Here is a 14852-nt window from a genome sequence, read left to right as displayed (position 1 = left end):
TAAAATCATGTCATAAAAATAAATGTTATAAATCGAACTTATGCCTCTTTTTTTGTCCTAAGGTATGAGATCATGCAGTCCTGCTGGCTCCCTCCATCACAGCGGCCCTCTGTAGCCGAAATATTCCTCCTCCTCTCCTCTCTCCTGGCTGCAGAGCGGGGAATGTCAAAGAGAAGCGTGGGGGAAGAGGACGAAGAGGACGAGGAGTATGAAGAGGGCAGAGGAAGAAGAGGAGAGAGCGATGAGTCGTTTGAAAGACGCTGGGATCTACTTCGCCCACCTGCATTTCAGTGTGCACTAAACGAGCGACACAGAGACAGAGAATACAGCAGGGACAGTAGAGATAACTCCTACCCTCTGCTGGACCCTGTTGGAAACTGCATCACCCCATCCTCCTCTGAACTGGATGACATCCTCACAGTTACAGAAACTAGCAAAGGCTTGAACTTTGAATATTTCTGGGAGAAAGCTCATGCCAGACGAGGTTATAAGCCTCTCCCTTCCCCTCAGCCAATTCCAACTGTGAATAACAACCACAGACAGTCTTTAGACACCCCCACTGTGGTGCCTGTCATAAGTGCCCGCAGTCCCTCACTCGCAAGTGAGTACTACATTAGACTAGAGGAGCATACTCCTCAAGACAAATCACCAACGCTTAAAGGAAAATCACAATCCTCCTCAGTTTGTCCTGGTGATGTGGAGCTTGTGGAAATCCGTAGTGGAATGTTGGGAAAAGAACGAGTCCCCTATAATGCATCAGATAAAAGCGGTAAGACCCTCCAAACCATCCGATCAAGCGAGGTGAAGATCCAGGTACCAAACACTGGGGTGGCCGAGTTTAGAGACACTTCAAGCAGAGTAACAGACTTCTCAGTGGTTGATCTGGGTGATGAAGATGATGATGATGTGGAGAGAAAAAAGAGCAGGGAAGAAGATAAAAATTCTCCCACATCATTCCAGGCTCCAATGCTCCCTCCCAAACCCCGGTCCATGTCCATGTCTTCGTCCAATCCCCTTCACTCCCGCCCCCTCCCAGTGCCTCCACTCGGGTACAGAGGACTTCCTCACTACACCATTGGTGGAAAGATCGAGACAGATCCCCTCCACATGAGCTCCTGCCCCCCGTCTACCTTTGATCACCTCAGCCTCCATCGGTCCAGACAGACTCTGCCTCCCTCCCCGTCTCTCTCTCCCTCCATTCCCCCATCCAGCCATCCAATTTATCCACAGATGTGTCCTCCACCTTTACCCCCACACTCCAAACCTCAACGCAGCATCCCGAGCTACAACACGGCCGACAGATACTTAAGATACACAAAGACGCAAATGCAAAGATCCAACAGAGACCCGCTATCCTGTGACATATCCAGTAGAGAAGCTGACAGAAGACATGCAGCATCAATCCACAAATCTAAAGAGAATTCTCAACCCCGTGTAAAAGACTTTGACTCCCCAATTCGTAGGGAAAATCCTCTACGGCCCATCTATCGAAACCTACCCCGCCCTCAGCCTGTAAACTCCCCGATTGAGAGGCAGTCCTCGTCTAGTCCCACTTATTCAGATGAGGACGACTGTCCTTTTGGCTCCCCCGAGAGACCCAGTAGCCAGACTACTGTTGCGCACTCCAGCCTGTCAGAAGATGCAGACCCAGCCACTACTGAGCTCTTCTCTAGGGGAATGAAGAGGACCCAGTCACGACTGGACACTATTTTGCCCACCATTTGGAGAGAAGATGCTGAACTTCAGGCAGAACTGGTTGCTGCTGCCAAGAAGTCTCCCATGCACCTGTTTCTAACTGAGATAGCAAGTGTGACAGAGTCTAGTGAGGCCAAGTCAGAGGGCTTGTGCGATGAGAAGGAGGAGAGTAAAGACAAAGAGAGATGGGGGAACTTTGTGCTACACAACAAAGGAATGCGCCGCTCCCAATCACTGATTACAGAGATAGGCTCAGCGGGACAGTCAATTGGACAGGATAAATACTTCCAAAGGACAGGAGTTGAGGAGGACAAGGCATCATTCCAAGGAGATCTCTTTCTCACAGAGGTTGACACAGACAGGATGGAGACGGATATGGATGCAGAAGGTGATCCAGTTAAATACCTCTATCCTGCAGGGTCCAGGTTGCGCCCCTATGTTTGCACGTCTGACCTCCCTTTGAACAGAGAAGCTGAAGGAGTCAGCACAAAAGGTATACGAAGGTCCCGATCCCTTTTGTCCGAGAGGGAGAAGCAAGAATCTGAAATAGATTTAGTGGAGGGTGAGCCACAAAGAACAGAAATGACCAGGGAGGAGTTCCTACGAGAGATCCAATCAGCTGAGACCTTTTTGACCGAAATCATATCAAGGCAAAATACTACACCAAACAAAGAGGAATCAGATCTATCTACCTCCCCTACTCCACTTTCACCCGAATATGAGTCCATTTGCATTGACCCAAACTCCACTCAGACCATCACATTCCAGTCAGAAAGCTCCATACGAGCATCCAGTAAGGGTAAAGAAGAGACACAGACTGAGGCCATCTATGCGCAAGTGACAAAGCGTGCAAAGAAGAGCGAGATCAAAGTCTCCATTAGACCAGAAATCCCCATTCTCCACATAGGATCAAACAAACAACCGCTTAAACCATGCAGCCAAGAAAATCATGCCGATCACTGCCAAACTGGAGAGTTTGTGCTCTCTGAAATAATGCCAAAAAATGGTTTATTGCACAGCGAAACTGATGAATGTCAAAAAGAAGAGGACTGTTCAGATGGACCTGCCCTACCTGCCCGAGGGGAACTAACAGATCCTTCAGAGTTCTCTCCTTCTGAATCCACTGATTCCAACACTGTGATACCATCGGAGATCAGGTCTGTCTTGAAAAACCAAACAGAGACTCCTACTGTTGTAGAGAATGGTGAAATTATGAAAGATAAACTACAGGACTGCATATTTAAGATAAATGGTCAAACAGAGGTGAAATCTGACACTGTGCCACTTGATATTGTAGCTAATCTGGAGAAAAATGAAGAAAATGCATTTCAGAATAAGTATATTGATCAAGAATGGCATAATATGCAAAATGAACCTAGTTGTGAAGTCCCTCTGAACACTCCAGATCAAGACCTGTCCTCGGATATGTCCCTCATCACTCCCACTGACTCTGTCTTGTCACCCTTGACCTCTGGCTCAGTGGATGGCCTCACGCCCAGTGATTCCTGGACTGGAGCTGGAGGCGGTGGTGGTTGGCGGGCCCTGGGAAATGAGACTCCACATCGAGACTCTGCCTATTTCTCTGACAATGACTTAGAGGGTGATGGGATCAACAGGAGGAGCAGTGACGGGCAAGGGTCCAGGCAGAGCGGCGGCCGAGGGGGCGAGCGAGGAATACTCACAGGGATAGAGGAGAAAACTGAAGAGGAGGTAGAGGCTGGAGAAAAGAGCCCCTTACAAAGTGCTTTACATGGACCATGGACCAAAGCAGGATTTGAAACAGAAAAGACTATTGAGAATTGTGAAAATGATTTTAACTATTTAGAAAGCAACAAAGACATACTAAATAAAGGGCTTGAGGCTGTGCATAGAGACGATTCAGGAATTTTTCACAATCATGAGAGCAAAGGATCCACGTTGCTGCAAGATGATCCTCAAGTTAAGGACTGTGTTGACTTAATTGATAAGCTGTTTTTCAAGTTGGAGGAAGAACCTCTAAAGAGCCTTTCTCACAGTGGTAAGAATGCGATAGACAGTCACTACACAGATGGGATCATTTCCAAGATAACAGATTACAAATGCATTGAGTCTGAAAAGAGCAACCTGAATTTGCACTTTGAGAGTCCCAGTGGGTGCTTTCTCGCCTCTGTCTCTAGCAATGTTGGGCCAGATGTAGGAGAACTCACTGCAATGAGATCTGGCAATGCAACAGTGGAATGTGAGTCTATGTTTTCCAAACAGAGCAAATTTCATACCAATAATGATTTGCATAGCGATGGAGAAGTCACTCTGAGTGTCCTGCGCACCAGACACGGTGACGAAGAGATGGCTGGTCTGGACCACAATGAGTTGGGAATGAAAGACATTCAATGCTTAGAGAGGAGAGTAGATACCGAGGTCAGAAGGGAGCGTGATACACATCGAGCCTCTGCAGACTATCACGAAGGGCCAGAGTTGATGACTGAAGACTGGTGGAGTGCCTTGGAGGAGGATGAAGAAGCACCACCATCTGGAGTTGTTTCTGGAGAGCTTGACTGCCACCGCTTGGAGCAATCAGGGGAACAAAATAATCAGTGGGCCTCTCCAGAAAAAAAGCAACAAGAAGTAGAACTAAAGTCAGAAACTTTTTCTGAGTTAAACAAAAGGAACTGGGGATTGCTGGAGATGCAAGAAGAACTTGAAGAAAACAATGAACTTGCAGGAAGGGAGCCACACCCTTCTTCAGTAGAGTGGAGAAATGAAGTCAGGATCAATGAAACACAAGAACTGAGTTGCAGTCTTGCTCTATGTGGAATAGAAGGGGACTGTGAAAAATCAGTTAATAAGCAGTCTGCAGCGGATATCCAGCAAGAAGAAAATATTGAGAATCTGGAAGAAATCGATACTTTTCAATTTGACAAAATGAAAAAAATCAGTGATATTGAAGTAGAGAATTTGGAAGCTCCAGGGGAAGAAAGGGTTATAGAAAGGCTGGTTCAGGATAGAGGATGTTCAACAGACAGGGAGGAGAATCAAAACTTTAACAGTCTGACACAGAGTCAGCTCTACAGAGATGGTCAGGCACTAACAGGACACATCAATTCGGAAAACCTCTTCAGCTATACTTTCCAGAATAATGGCTTAAGTACATCCACCAGCATCACCGAACCACCTCAAGGTAACTCCTCCCACCTGGAAAATGGTGAATCAAGCTTCCAACAGGAAGCTGATCCAAAGCCAAATCTCACTGCAATGCCCATGGAGGACGGTCCTCAAGAAGATAATGAGGATGACAGAGAAGTTGCCCTTCAGTCCAGTCCCAGTACCTTTGATGTACAGGGAGGGAGGAACCCTTCATATCAAGAGGTAGACAACTTTAGCTCTGTTGATTTCCCGAGCCCCCCGCAGAGCATAGACCTTGATCTGCAAGATTATAAACTGGAAAGTTTAGACGACTCTTTTCCTAGTCCGCCATCATCTGTTATAGAGGCAGAGGAATTTATTACTCACATAAATCTGGAAGACTTCAATGCTGAACCAGAGACAGAGTCATTTATTTCCCCAGCGATCAACACAGATATCTTGCAGCCATCTTTGCAAGAACTACCACCAGCTACAACGCAGAATAAAGGGATCTCTGCCAACCTGAACCCCCCATCTGTACACATAACCCTGACTGATGACAATAACTTTACTTCAGATATTGAAGATGTGTGTCACAATTTTATCCAGAAAACCTCACCTGCTGTTCCTTCTACCCAACAAGATCTCCTGAATAACATCCCAGCATTGTTGATATCCGAGTGGAAAGATCTGGATGAGGAACCGCTAGAGGATTTTGAAAAGCTGGAGCAACTTTGTTGCATCTCAGAGGATGAGGAGAATACACTGGGGGAACTGTTCTTGGGGAACGTGGAGCTTCTGGAGTCTTGGAAGAAAACATCTGATAAAAAGTGCAACGATACAGAAGCGGATGATGACATCCTTTTCCCTGAGGGTGACAGGGTCGATTTAAAGAAAGTTGACGCCTTAGATAACAGCAATAAGCTGGTTGAACCCAAGCAAAACATCTTTTCTCAACCAGTAGAGAAGATTGATGAGCAGAAATCATCATCATCATCTGATGTCAAAGATCAGGGATCTTTATCAAAGATGACAACTAGAAATGGCCTCATGATGCAGGTGGGTGTCCTGTTTAGACATGTATTCTAATTTCTAACATGTTCTTTGCTGATTCTTCTCCTTTACTGGGGAATTTTGACATTGCAGGTGTGTGAAGAGAGGCTGCAGTTCTCCCTCAGTGAAAATGTGAAAACAAAAATGCTTTGGGGTTCAGCTGTGAAAGAGACAGTGACACTTCGGCCCTGGGGGGAACAAGTCGAGGAAAGCTGCAGTGGACCAGAGGAGTACCAAAGTCAGGATGAGAGGTACTGAGGCACAATTTAACACCTTCGTAGGAAAAGGAGAACTTCAGGGATTTAGATCAAAGCACTAAGGGTGCCTCAAGTTCACCTGACTAATTTTACATTATGAGACCTGTTTCTACAAACTTACCTTTATTTGATTGGGATCCTATGAAGTAGACAACCAGAACGTCATAATGCAAAAATAAATTTGAGTATAGCATGCATTTTAATTCACTCCAGTAACTCTGATACATCTCACTGATGTAATGTGTTTGTAATCACAACATAAAGCTGTTTTTTAAAGCCCCTGAGGTTTACTAAAGGCATGAGTAAACAACCAGCATCATGGAGACCAAAGGACACAGTATGCATCCCAAACTTTAAACATCTCTTGGAGCACTTTTCATCATCATAAGATGATGGAAATGGTTTGGCTCAAGTGCAAATGTACCAATTCATTGCTTTGACACTCGGATGAAGACTGATTTAAAAAAAATAATACGAAAACAAATGACTCATGGGAACTGTGGAGTAACAGCAGAGATTAACTGTGCTTCTTTTCAGCCCACAACTGTTCACACCACAAAACATGGTAGTGGTAGCATCATGCTGTGGGGTTACCTATTTTTAGCGGAGACAGAGTAAGCTTCTAATATTTGAAGGTAAAAAGGACAGAAATGCATACAAGTCGATCCTAGAAAAAACCTAATAGAAGATAACTCCAGACAGGGCTGGAGGTTCCTCTACCACAGGCGCCCTCAATCCCAGCCTACATGGACCAGTGTCCTGCAACTTTTAGACGTATCTTTGCTTCCACACATGTGTCAAATTATCATATCCTTAGCAGGATTCTGCAGAACTTGACAGAATGAGGAGGTAATTCAGCGACTTGATTCATGTGTGGAAACAGAGACATCTAACAGGTGCAGGATGACCTCAAAGGCCACAATTGAGAAAGCAGGATCTAGCAGGGCAACAATCTTAAAAAAGTCAGCACTACATTGGATGGGTTTGGATCACAGGTCTCATAGTTCGGTCCTCATGCGTTGTCTCCATCAACTTTAAAAGCATCAACACACCCGAATTACATAATTAGGTCATTGGCAGAACTTAAGGAGGTGATCTGGTTCTTTGATTTGATTCAGATGCTCTGGACTTGGAACACATCTAGAGGAAAATGAACAATGGCCCCTTTCAGGACCATAGATTGACACCAATTTCTACATTTAATTCAGATTTCCTGGCTAAAACATTCTTAAAAACTGACTTCCATACATAATGCAAAGCATGATATGTTGCTCTGTCATTTAACTCCCAGCTGCCCTTAAGAAAAATACATTAAAGTTTGTGGTATCAATGAAACCTCGTGGAAGGATAAAAAAAAAAACATGTATGGCGGTGCACAGGTAAGCCATAAATTATTAAAAACCCAAAAAACAAATGCAACAGAAAAACACTGCAAACGAAAAACACTGTGACTTATTTATTTTTGTGACACTTTTAATGAATGAAGGTTTTTTTTTTTGCTGAATTTTTTTTTTTGATAATATAGTTATTTATCTAAAGCTTTTTTTTTTCAAACTGAAAGCTCTACAGATGTTATTAAGCCTCAGCTAGTCTGAAGCATTGAAAGTGAACTCTGTGATGTGCTTGAGAATCTGTTGCTAATTTCAAGAGCTGCTCTTCTTCATTTTCACAGGCAGCATGTTGCCACTTTTCTTTTACTCTCCTTCTCTGTGGGAAGCCACAACCCCTTTGCTGCAATCCACTCTAAATTACAGCTTTTGATTAAGATTTGAATAGCTAAAGGGTAAAAAGGACACACAAATAACAAGAACTTTGTTCTATTTCTTTGCACATAAACCATTGTTGCTACATTTGTGTTTTGTTGTAGTTTTGAATAAATACATACATCAAAATGATTCAATAAAACAAAAAGGGATCAGCAATTAAATATTATCATGATATGAAAGTAATTTAGTTACAGGTAGATATATTACTAAGTTAGAAAGTTACTTTCTTTTTTTTTCAGCCAAGAGGAGGAGGAGGAGGAGGCTGCCTACAGCCAACAGCCACAAACTGAGTCTGATAAAACTGAACCAGAGCCACTCACTGTGATTGAACAACCTGAGATCATCGCATCTCAACCTGCCGCAAACCAGGCAATGAAAGGTATCATCATGTTGCAACACATTCAGAGCAACTTCCTATTTTACTTTAGTCATTATCCCATTCTAACATGGCTTCAGCTTCTTTTATTTATGTAAACTGACCTCTTTCTATAGAAATTCAACGTCTTGTTAAATAGTTTTACAGACAGAGTAATTTTCAATGTATTGTACATTTTTCATCATTTGATTTATACTTTCATTTTAATCGTTTTTTTATTTGTTTACTTTTGATTGAGTGTCACTATTCCACAGAGGGCGATGAAGAATGTTCTCAAAATAGACGTCCTAAACTTTCACAGGCAGGCTGCACAAAGGCTCAGCAAAGACGGCGCTTTAATGAAGCTGAGCAACCCGTAACAAAGTGTGTAGCTGACAGAAAGACAAAGTATCTGATAATGGAAACCAGGGGGATGTAGTGAGAGAAACAATGACTCAGTGGATGCTACCACAATCAAAGGACGAAGCACTGGAACTAATTTTACAACGTCGAGTTGAACTAGAACATTTTGTTTAAGGTACAAGTGGTGAACCACTTTATCACATAGTTGCTAGTAATAAAAAAAAAAAAACCTTATCTAACATCAATAAAGAACACCGGCAGACCCAACTTAATACATTAATCAGTATTTTATTGTATATGTTCTTATTAAATAGTAAACTGTCGATGTTTACATGTCAGGTCATTGCCATCTGCTGACCAGAGCCAGAACTGCTCTGCAGACTAGTCAACATGTGGGTCCTATGAGCAACTGCTGACCTGTAGAATCTACCAACACAAATATAGAAAGCTGTCATTGTATTTATTCAATATCAGATATGGTGTATTTTTTCCTTTACCAAATAACAACAGTTAGGTTAATATTTTAAATGCACCAACTTACAGTTCATACTTTTAGATGTCCAGCAGCTTTAAAATTGACATTTTCATCCAGCTATAAAGTGTAAAGTATGACATCTTCTCAAACAAAAAAAAAATAATAATTGTAAAATACATAACAGCATGACTTTGGTTGAGTTGAATTAAAATTGCCAAAAGAGATACTATTGTCAAACTATCGAGAGCAGTCAGTGATAAACAAAAAAACAAGTTTTTAAAGTTTCACTGTTCCTTCTAAAAAAATTCCTATGATCAGTACTTAAGCCCAATTAGAAAATATAAAAAAGGTTTTTTTTTAAATAAACAAGTACAAAGATAACATCATTTTTTCCTTGTTGAAGCAAAAACATAATTTATAGATGATTTTTAATTTGCAAAGAAGGAAGCCAATTACTGCACATCTAAGGCCCTACCAAAACTATCAGCAATAAAATCAACGCAGATACAGTTTTTTTTATAGATTTCTATAGAGTAATGATCCAATAATTACCCAATAATTACTAAATTATTCAACTAGTAAGATTTCTTTCCTCCCAAAACTCTATATTTACCTCATTCCATATCATGTCAAACTCTGCTCTCTCCTGATCCTGCAGCAAAACTAGCTCGTCTGTCTCTTGCCCTCCCTCCCCTCGCCCTGAATCTCCCCCTCACTCCGAGTGGGAAAGGGGGATTTGGAGACGGCTCCATCGGAAATCGCATCGGCAGACGAAGGGGCCTGTCGTCAGGAATCGACCCTGACGATGAAGAGGAGGATGAGCAGGAGGACGAGAACTCCCGCAGGGTGATTGTTGTCACGGAGACGGATGTGGACAAACGGATTGGGCTGAGGAGTCTGCTAAAATCACCCAAGGAGTCTTTGGACAGGGAGCGGGACAGAGGAAGGAACGTGTCCTTCTTTGATGATGTCACAATCTATCTGTTTGATCAGGTACTTCCTGTTTGTTTTATAGTAGATGTAATAGTGACTTTGATTTAATGAGTCTCTGCTTCTTTGCAACAGGAAACTCCAACCAATGAGCTGAGCAATTCAGCTCCTACTAGTCCAGGTCCAGTCTCTGTCAAAAGCAGCAAATTGGACTTTCATGGTGAGTTATTAAACACCTTATGTCCATGAAAAGACACAGAGCAAATAGGGAATGTCACCCTTTAGGTGATTTGTTGGACTATATCATGCAAAGCGTTGTACTTTTGGAACAGTTAGGTTTAACCTTGGGGTGAATAACAGTAATGAAATCCCTTCCCACTGGAAAAGAGCCTCTTCATTTTCCTGATCTTTTATTCAAACGTGCAGCCAAAATTAATCTCCCATAATCACGCCCCTCCTCCTCCCGATGTTGTGGCATTTGGCGCTGAGCTGGAACACTAATCCTGAACTCAACAATGCATGTCCTTAGCTTCGTTTCCCCCTCCAATACGTTTTTGGATTGCTTGTTTAAATTGTGCTCTCCACTTTGTAAACCCATTACCTTATATCGCAGCAAAATGTGAGTCAGTGCTCAGAATGTCTTTTGCCCTCATAGAAGCACCAAAATAAAAGACTTAGATCATCGCTCAGGGCTCTTTGGAGTGAAGATTTTAAGGCTTGGAGAGAACAGGCTACGTTTTCTTTGAGTTATTTTTAAACTAAAACTGCCTTTTTTAGTATCAGTCTATTAGCAGATGTTGATACTTTTTTTCTACTCCAGCATTCGGTTAGGCACATATTTATTGTCACATGAATTAAACTTTATAATTCAGACAGGTAGAGTCAGAAATTTACATACATGTGTCAGTAATTTTAAACTTTTAATTAATCATTTGAACTGTTCTTTTTTACACTAAACCGATTAAATGGGGACTAATGTCATTAAAGAAAACACAAATGGAGCAAAGATCTAATTCCATATCCAAATATAAACACACAATCTTGCTTAAATTTTAGTAAATTCCTGAGAGATTACTCAAAATATTCAGCTAGTTGAAAAAAAACTCTATTTATGAACAGACCTGGCTGTTACACAAAATGTTAGCCTGTATTATTTAATCCTAAACCACTTTGATGTGTTTTGACATTATTCTGCTGTAAACCCAAAGCATGTCCAAGGTTATAGTATCTAGCTGCCGATATGAGGACAAGTTAAGGAATTTGAAAGTGACCTTCCTTATTTATTCTGCCCTCTTTGTTCAATGCACCAACCCAACTACGGTACACACTCTGACACTTCCACCACCGTGTTTGTTGTTTAGCACTATTTATTTCGGCTCAAAATTCACATCTTCAAACCTCCAGACATCCTACATGTTACGTGTGGTCAAGCTGCTCCGTCTGCTCTGACCATAAAACGTCCCTCCAGCAGCCATTGGGCCTGTACATAATGACAGCCACTCATTTTAGTCAAGCTTAAAAGTATTGTTTTTAAAGCCGCAACCTCTTTCTTTATCTTAACCCCGACTGGTGTCCAGCAGTGTTCACCAATGGTTTTATAATAGCTCTTTAATAGACTGACCAGTCGACTTCAATCTTAAAATGATGGTTGCGGTAAGGTGATTGAAGCTTGCATGTCTTAGAGAATTTTAACAGGATATTGATTCCAAACAGGCATGAACAGTGGCTGTGGAATAAATAAAACCGCCAAACATTAACTGCTGAAAATGTTTTCTACAAGCCAGTTTCATGCAAAGAAAGGAAAGAGGAGAACTAAGGTTAGTGACCACGTCTGTCTGGCGGAGGATGATAATTAACATGTGAGTCACTAAGCTAGTCTTAAAGTTCAGTCCTTGCCCAGAGGATAAGGTCGGTTCCAGCCAGTTGTCTGCCAACAAGACATGGCGGGCGCCGCCCAGAGAGTCCCAGATGTTGATGTCCCGGTGGTAAGAGGACAGACAGGAGATCAGAATCGAGCAGATGAAGGAAGTCAGGATAATCCAGAGGGCAAAGCCAAAGCCAGTGTCGAAGACATGCTAGGGAGCCAGAGCCAGGAGATCAGAGATCTGAGGAGGTACCGAAGGGAAACAACTCCACATTTGGTACACCGACAGGCAGAGATCCTGCAAGAGTCTGAAGACAGGTCAGGCAAACAGATCAGAGCGGGGGCAGGCAGGCTCAGAGGTCCAGAGGCAGAACGGGTCAGGATCAGGCAGACAGAAACACTCAGGTACGCTAGAGAACTCCCACTAAAGGCTTGAATAATCTGGCACTGATTACTGGTTAGAAGGCTGTTCAAATAGTGGCTGAAGCAGGTGGATCAGATGAGCAGTAATGAGAAGTGGGCGGGGATGGGCAGGTGGGTAAAATGAGTACTCAGACCAGTAATCGGTGCTAAGATCATGACATAGCAGCTTAATTGAAGTTTCTCCTGGCTTTATTATGTTTATCCTCTACATGTAAAGTTTATCCCTGGGTACTCCTGCTTCCTCCTAAAGTCCATTACATCTGTGTTAGGGTGCCAAGAGTCTAAGATATAAATGATGATGTGCCCTTGGTTGCTTCACTGTTGATCTTTTTGTTTTCCCTGTGATAGACTGCCTCACTCACCATTGTTGATAGCTGTGTTTGTTCAACAAGGCCAGTGGACGCGGAGTTTGGCTCAGGTCCATCAGTCAGCTATCTATCCATGACCCTGATGTTGGAGAGTTAATCAAACTTCTTTTTTTCTCTTCATCAGGACCAAACAAAAGCAAGGAATCAAAAAGAAAAGAGGATCTATCAATCAAACCACGGTCGCCCGTCGGAAGTGGCTCAAAGACTTCATCCCGCTTTACTGTCAGCCCCGCCGACGACCCCCACTTAGTGTGACGTGGAAAAAAAACATCTTCAAGTAAACCTTTGAAGCCGAATCCCCTTGAAGTGGGGAGTGAATTTACCCAACAACCAGCCATTCACCCAGAAGATATTTTTTTACTGAATTCGGAACAGACTCTGATTTTACCAGCTGGACACATTCCAGGTTTTGTCAGCGACTGGATTTTGTATGAAAGGAGGGTTGCTGAGCTCCTGTCTGTCACTGTTTACAGAGTTTATCCTTAGCCTTTGGCTACAGATGTTTTTGGAAAAGGATAAATATGTCGGGAGAAGAAAAAAAAAAAGCAAAACAAAAGGAACCTGGAGCTTGAAAAATGTGAAATAAATCTGACAGCTATGCAGTGGGAATCTTGTTGTGTACCAGCTTACCTTCTCTTTTTCTGCTTTATTCTGTTGTATAGTTCCCTAGCCGTTAGGTGGGGGGGATGCACTTTCTTCAGTCACTCATCTGTCCATGTAAATGCTTGGATTCTAAACCAGTCTCTATTAAAGAGGTTTTCCGTCCTTCAGCAGCTGTTCCAGTAGGCAGCAGCTTGAAATGGACTCCTGTATTTAAAGATACTTCTCAGCATTTGTACAAATACCATAATACAAGTGTATACAATATTGTTTTAGGGCTTTTACTTTTAGATGTAAACTTTGGACTGCACGGAAACTAATTTTATTTATTTATTTATTATTTATTTATTTATTTATTCACTCTTTTTAGTTAATGGTCAAACTTCTGATTATTTTTAGATGGAATGCATCTAAGTTATAGGTTCTCTAAGGTCTTAACAAATGAGTAAAAAAATATTTTCCCAAACGTCTTAATTGCTAAGAAGAAATAAAAAAAATGAGTATTTTGTATAATTTTACTTGTCAATATATGCCAATCTGTACTGTATGGATCTAAGTTCTGTTTCGGTTTTTCCTTTTTTCTTTTTTCTATTTTTTTTTTGCCAAGTCAAAGATTTTTAGCAGTCTTGTCATTATGATTATTTTATAATAGTTTAATAACAGTTAATGTAGCTTAGTCCCAGAAATCAAAGCTTCTCTTAAGTAAGTAGCTCCATTTGTTTGTGCATCTGTTAATTTATCCCATTTTCTACTAACTGCAGTCGATCATGCGGCACAGGTCCTGCTAGTCTGTTTGTTCGGTCTGTTTAAATGTTGGTTTAAACTTGTGTTGTTTAAAATGCTTTTCAGACGGGATGATGTATAAATAAGGGGGGAAATAAAGGTTGAAAAAAATCTGAATGTTTTTTTTGAACTGTTTCATAATTCAATTCAATTAAAATAATCCTTTATCAATCCCAAAGGGAAATTAAATGTTATATGACATGGTTTGTAAGCGAAAAGTGCTTTTATAATGGGGTATGTTGGGTTGACTAACTTTTTTATCTTATAAAAAACACAATATAGGGGTGTGCTTCATTTATATAATCATAGAGTATTTTCCTTAAAGACACCTGCTGCATCTTTGTAGAATGCAACAAATCATAACTTCTGCTTCTATGACCTACAAATGTAACCATACTTAACTGAAGGAATAACCCTCAACATACAACAAGAGAACCTGCACAATGAGCCGTGTCCAAAACAACTTTGGTACTGCCACAAGGAAAGATCCACAGCTGATGTTTTAAACATTGATTATGGTTTAAATTAATTCAAAATTCTGTTGATAAAATATAAAAGTGACAATTTATCAAAAGTTGGTTTCTTACTCAATAATGAAAACAATTCAATCCTCTAAACCAAGGATCCACAAACATTTCAGCCTGTTACCTCAAGAATCACAATGCAACAGACTGGTGGCGCCTTAAAAATACATATAATACCTAAAACGCTATATTTATTCATACATATATAGTGATCTAAATATATTCATTTTTAATAAATCAATTTATTGATAACATTTGAATATTTCATTAATTTGTTTTATGAATTTTTAATTA

At 41.3% G+C, this 14852-nt stretch overlaps 1 protein-coding gene across 2 annotated transcripts in view; it reads left to right on the top strand.

The window, feature by feature from the left end:
- lmtk3 (lemur tyrosine kinase 3) overlaps positions 1-14130 on the top strand; it is a 27331-nt gene extending 13201 nt beyond the window's left edge. For both annotated transcript variants that reach the window (XM_015381232.1, XM_015381231.1), the window contains exons 11-16: positions 63-5856; positions 5944-6101; positions 8113-8252; positions 9725-10059; positions 10132-10216; positions 12776-14130. In XM_015381232.1, the coding sequence (XP_015236718.1) occupies positions 63-5856; positions 5944-6101; positions 8113-8252; positions 9725-10059; positions 10132-10216; positions 12776-12906 (6643 nt within the window). In that variant the 3' untranslated portion in view covers positions 12907-14130. The remainder of the gene's footprint in view (positions 1-62; positions 5857-5943; positions 6102-8112; positions 8253-9724; positions 10060-10131; positions 10217-12775) is intronic.
- Positions 14131-14852: the final 722 nt, after the last annotated feature.

The sequence above is a fragment of the Cyprinodon variegatus genome, unplaced genomic scaffold (assembly GCF_000732505.1).
Source record: "Cyprinodon variegatus isolate N-32 unplaced genomic scaffold, C_variegatus-1.0 Scaffold229, whole genome shotgun sequence".
Taxonomy (NCBI): Eukaryota; Metazoa; Chordata; class Actinopteri; order Cyprinodontiformes; family Cyprinodontidae; genus Cyprinodon; species Cyprinodon variegatus.
This window is presented reverse-complemented; position numbering and strand designations above follow the sequence as displayed.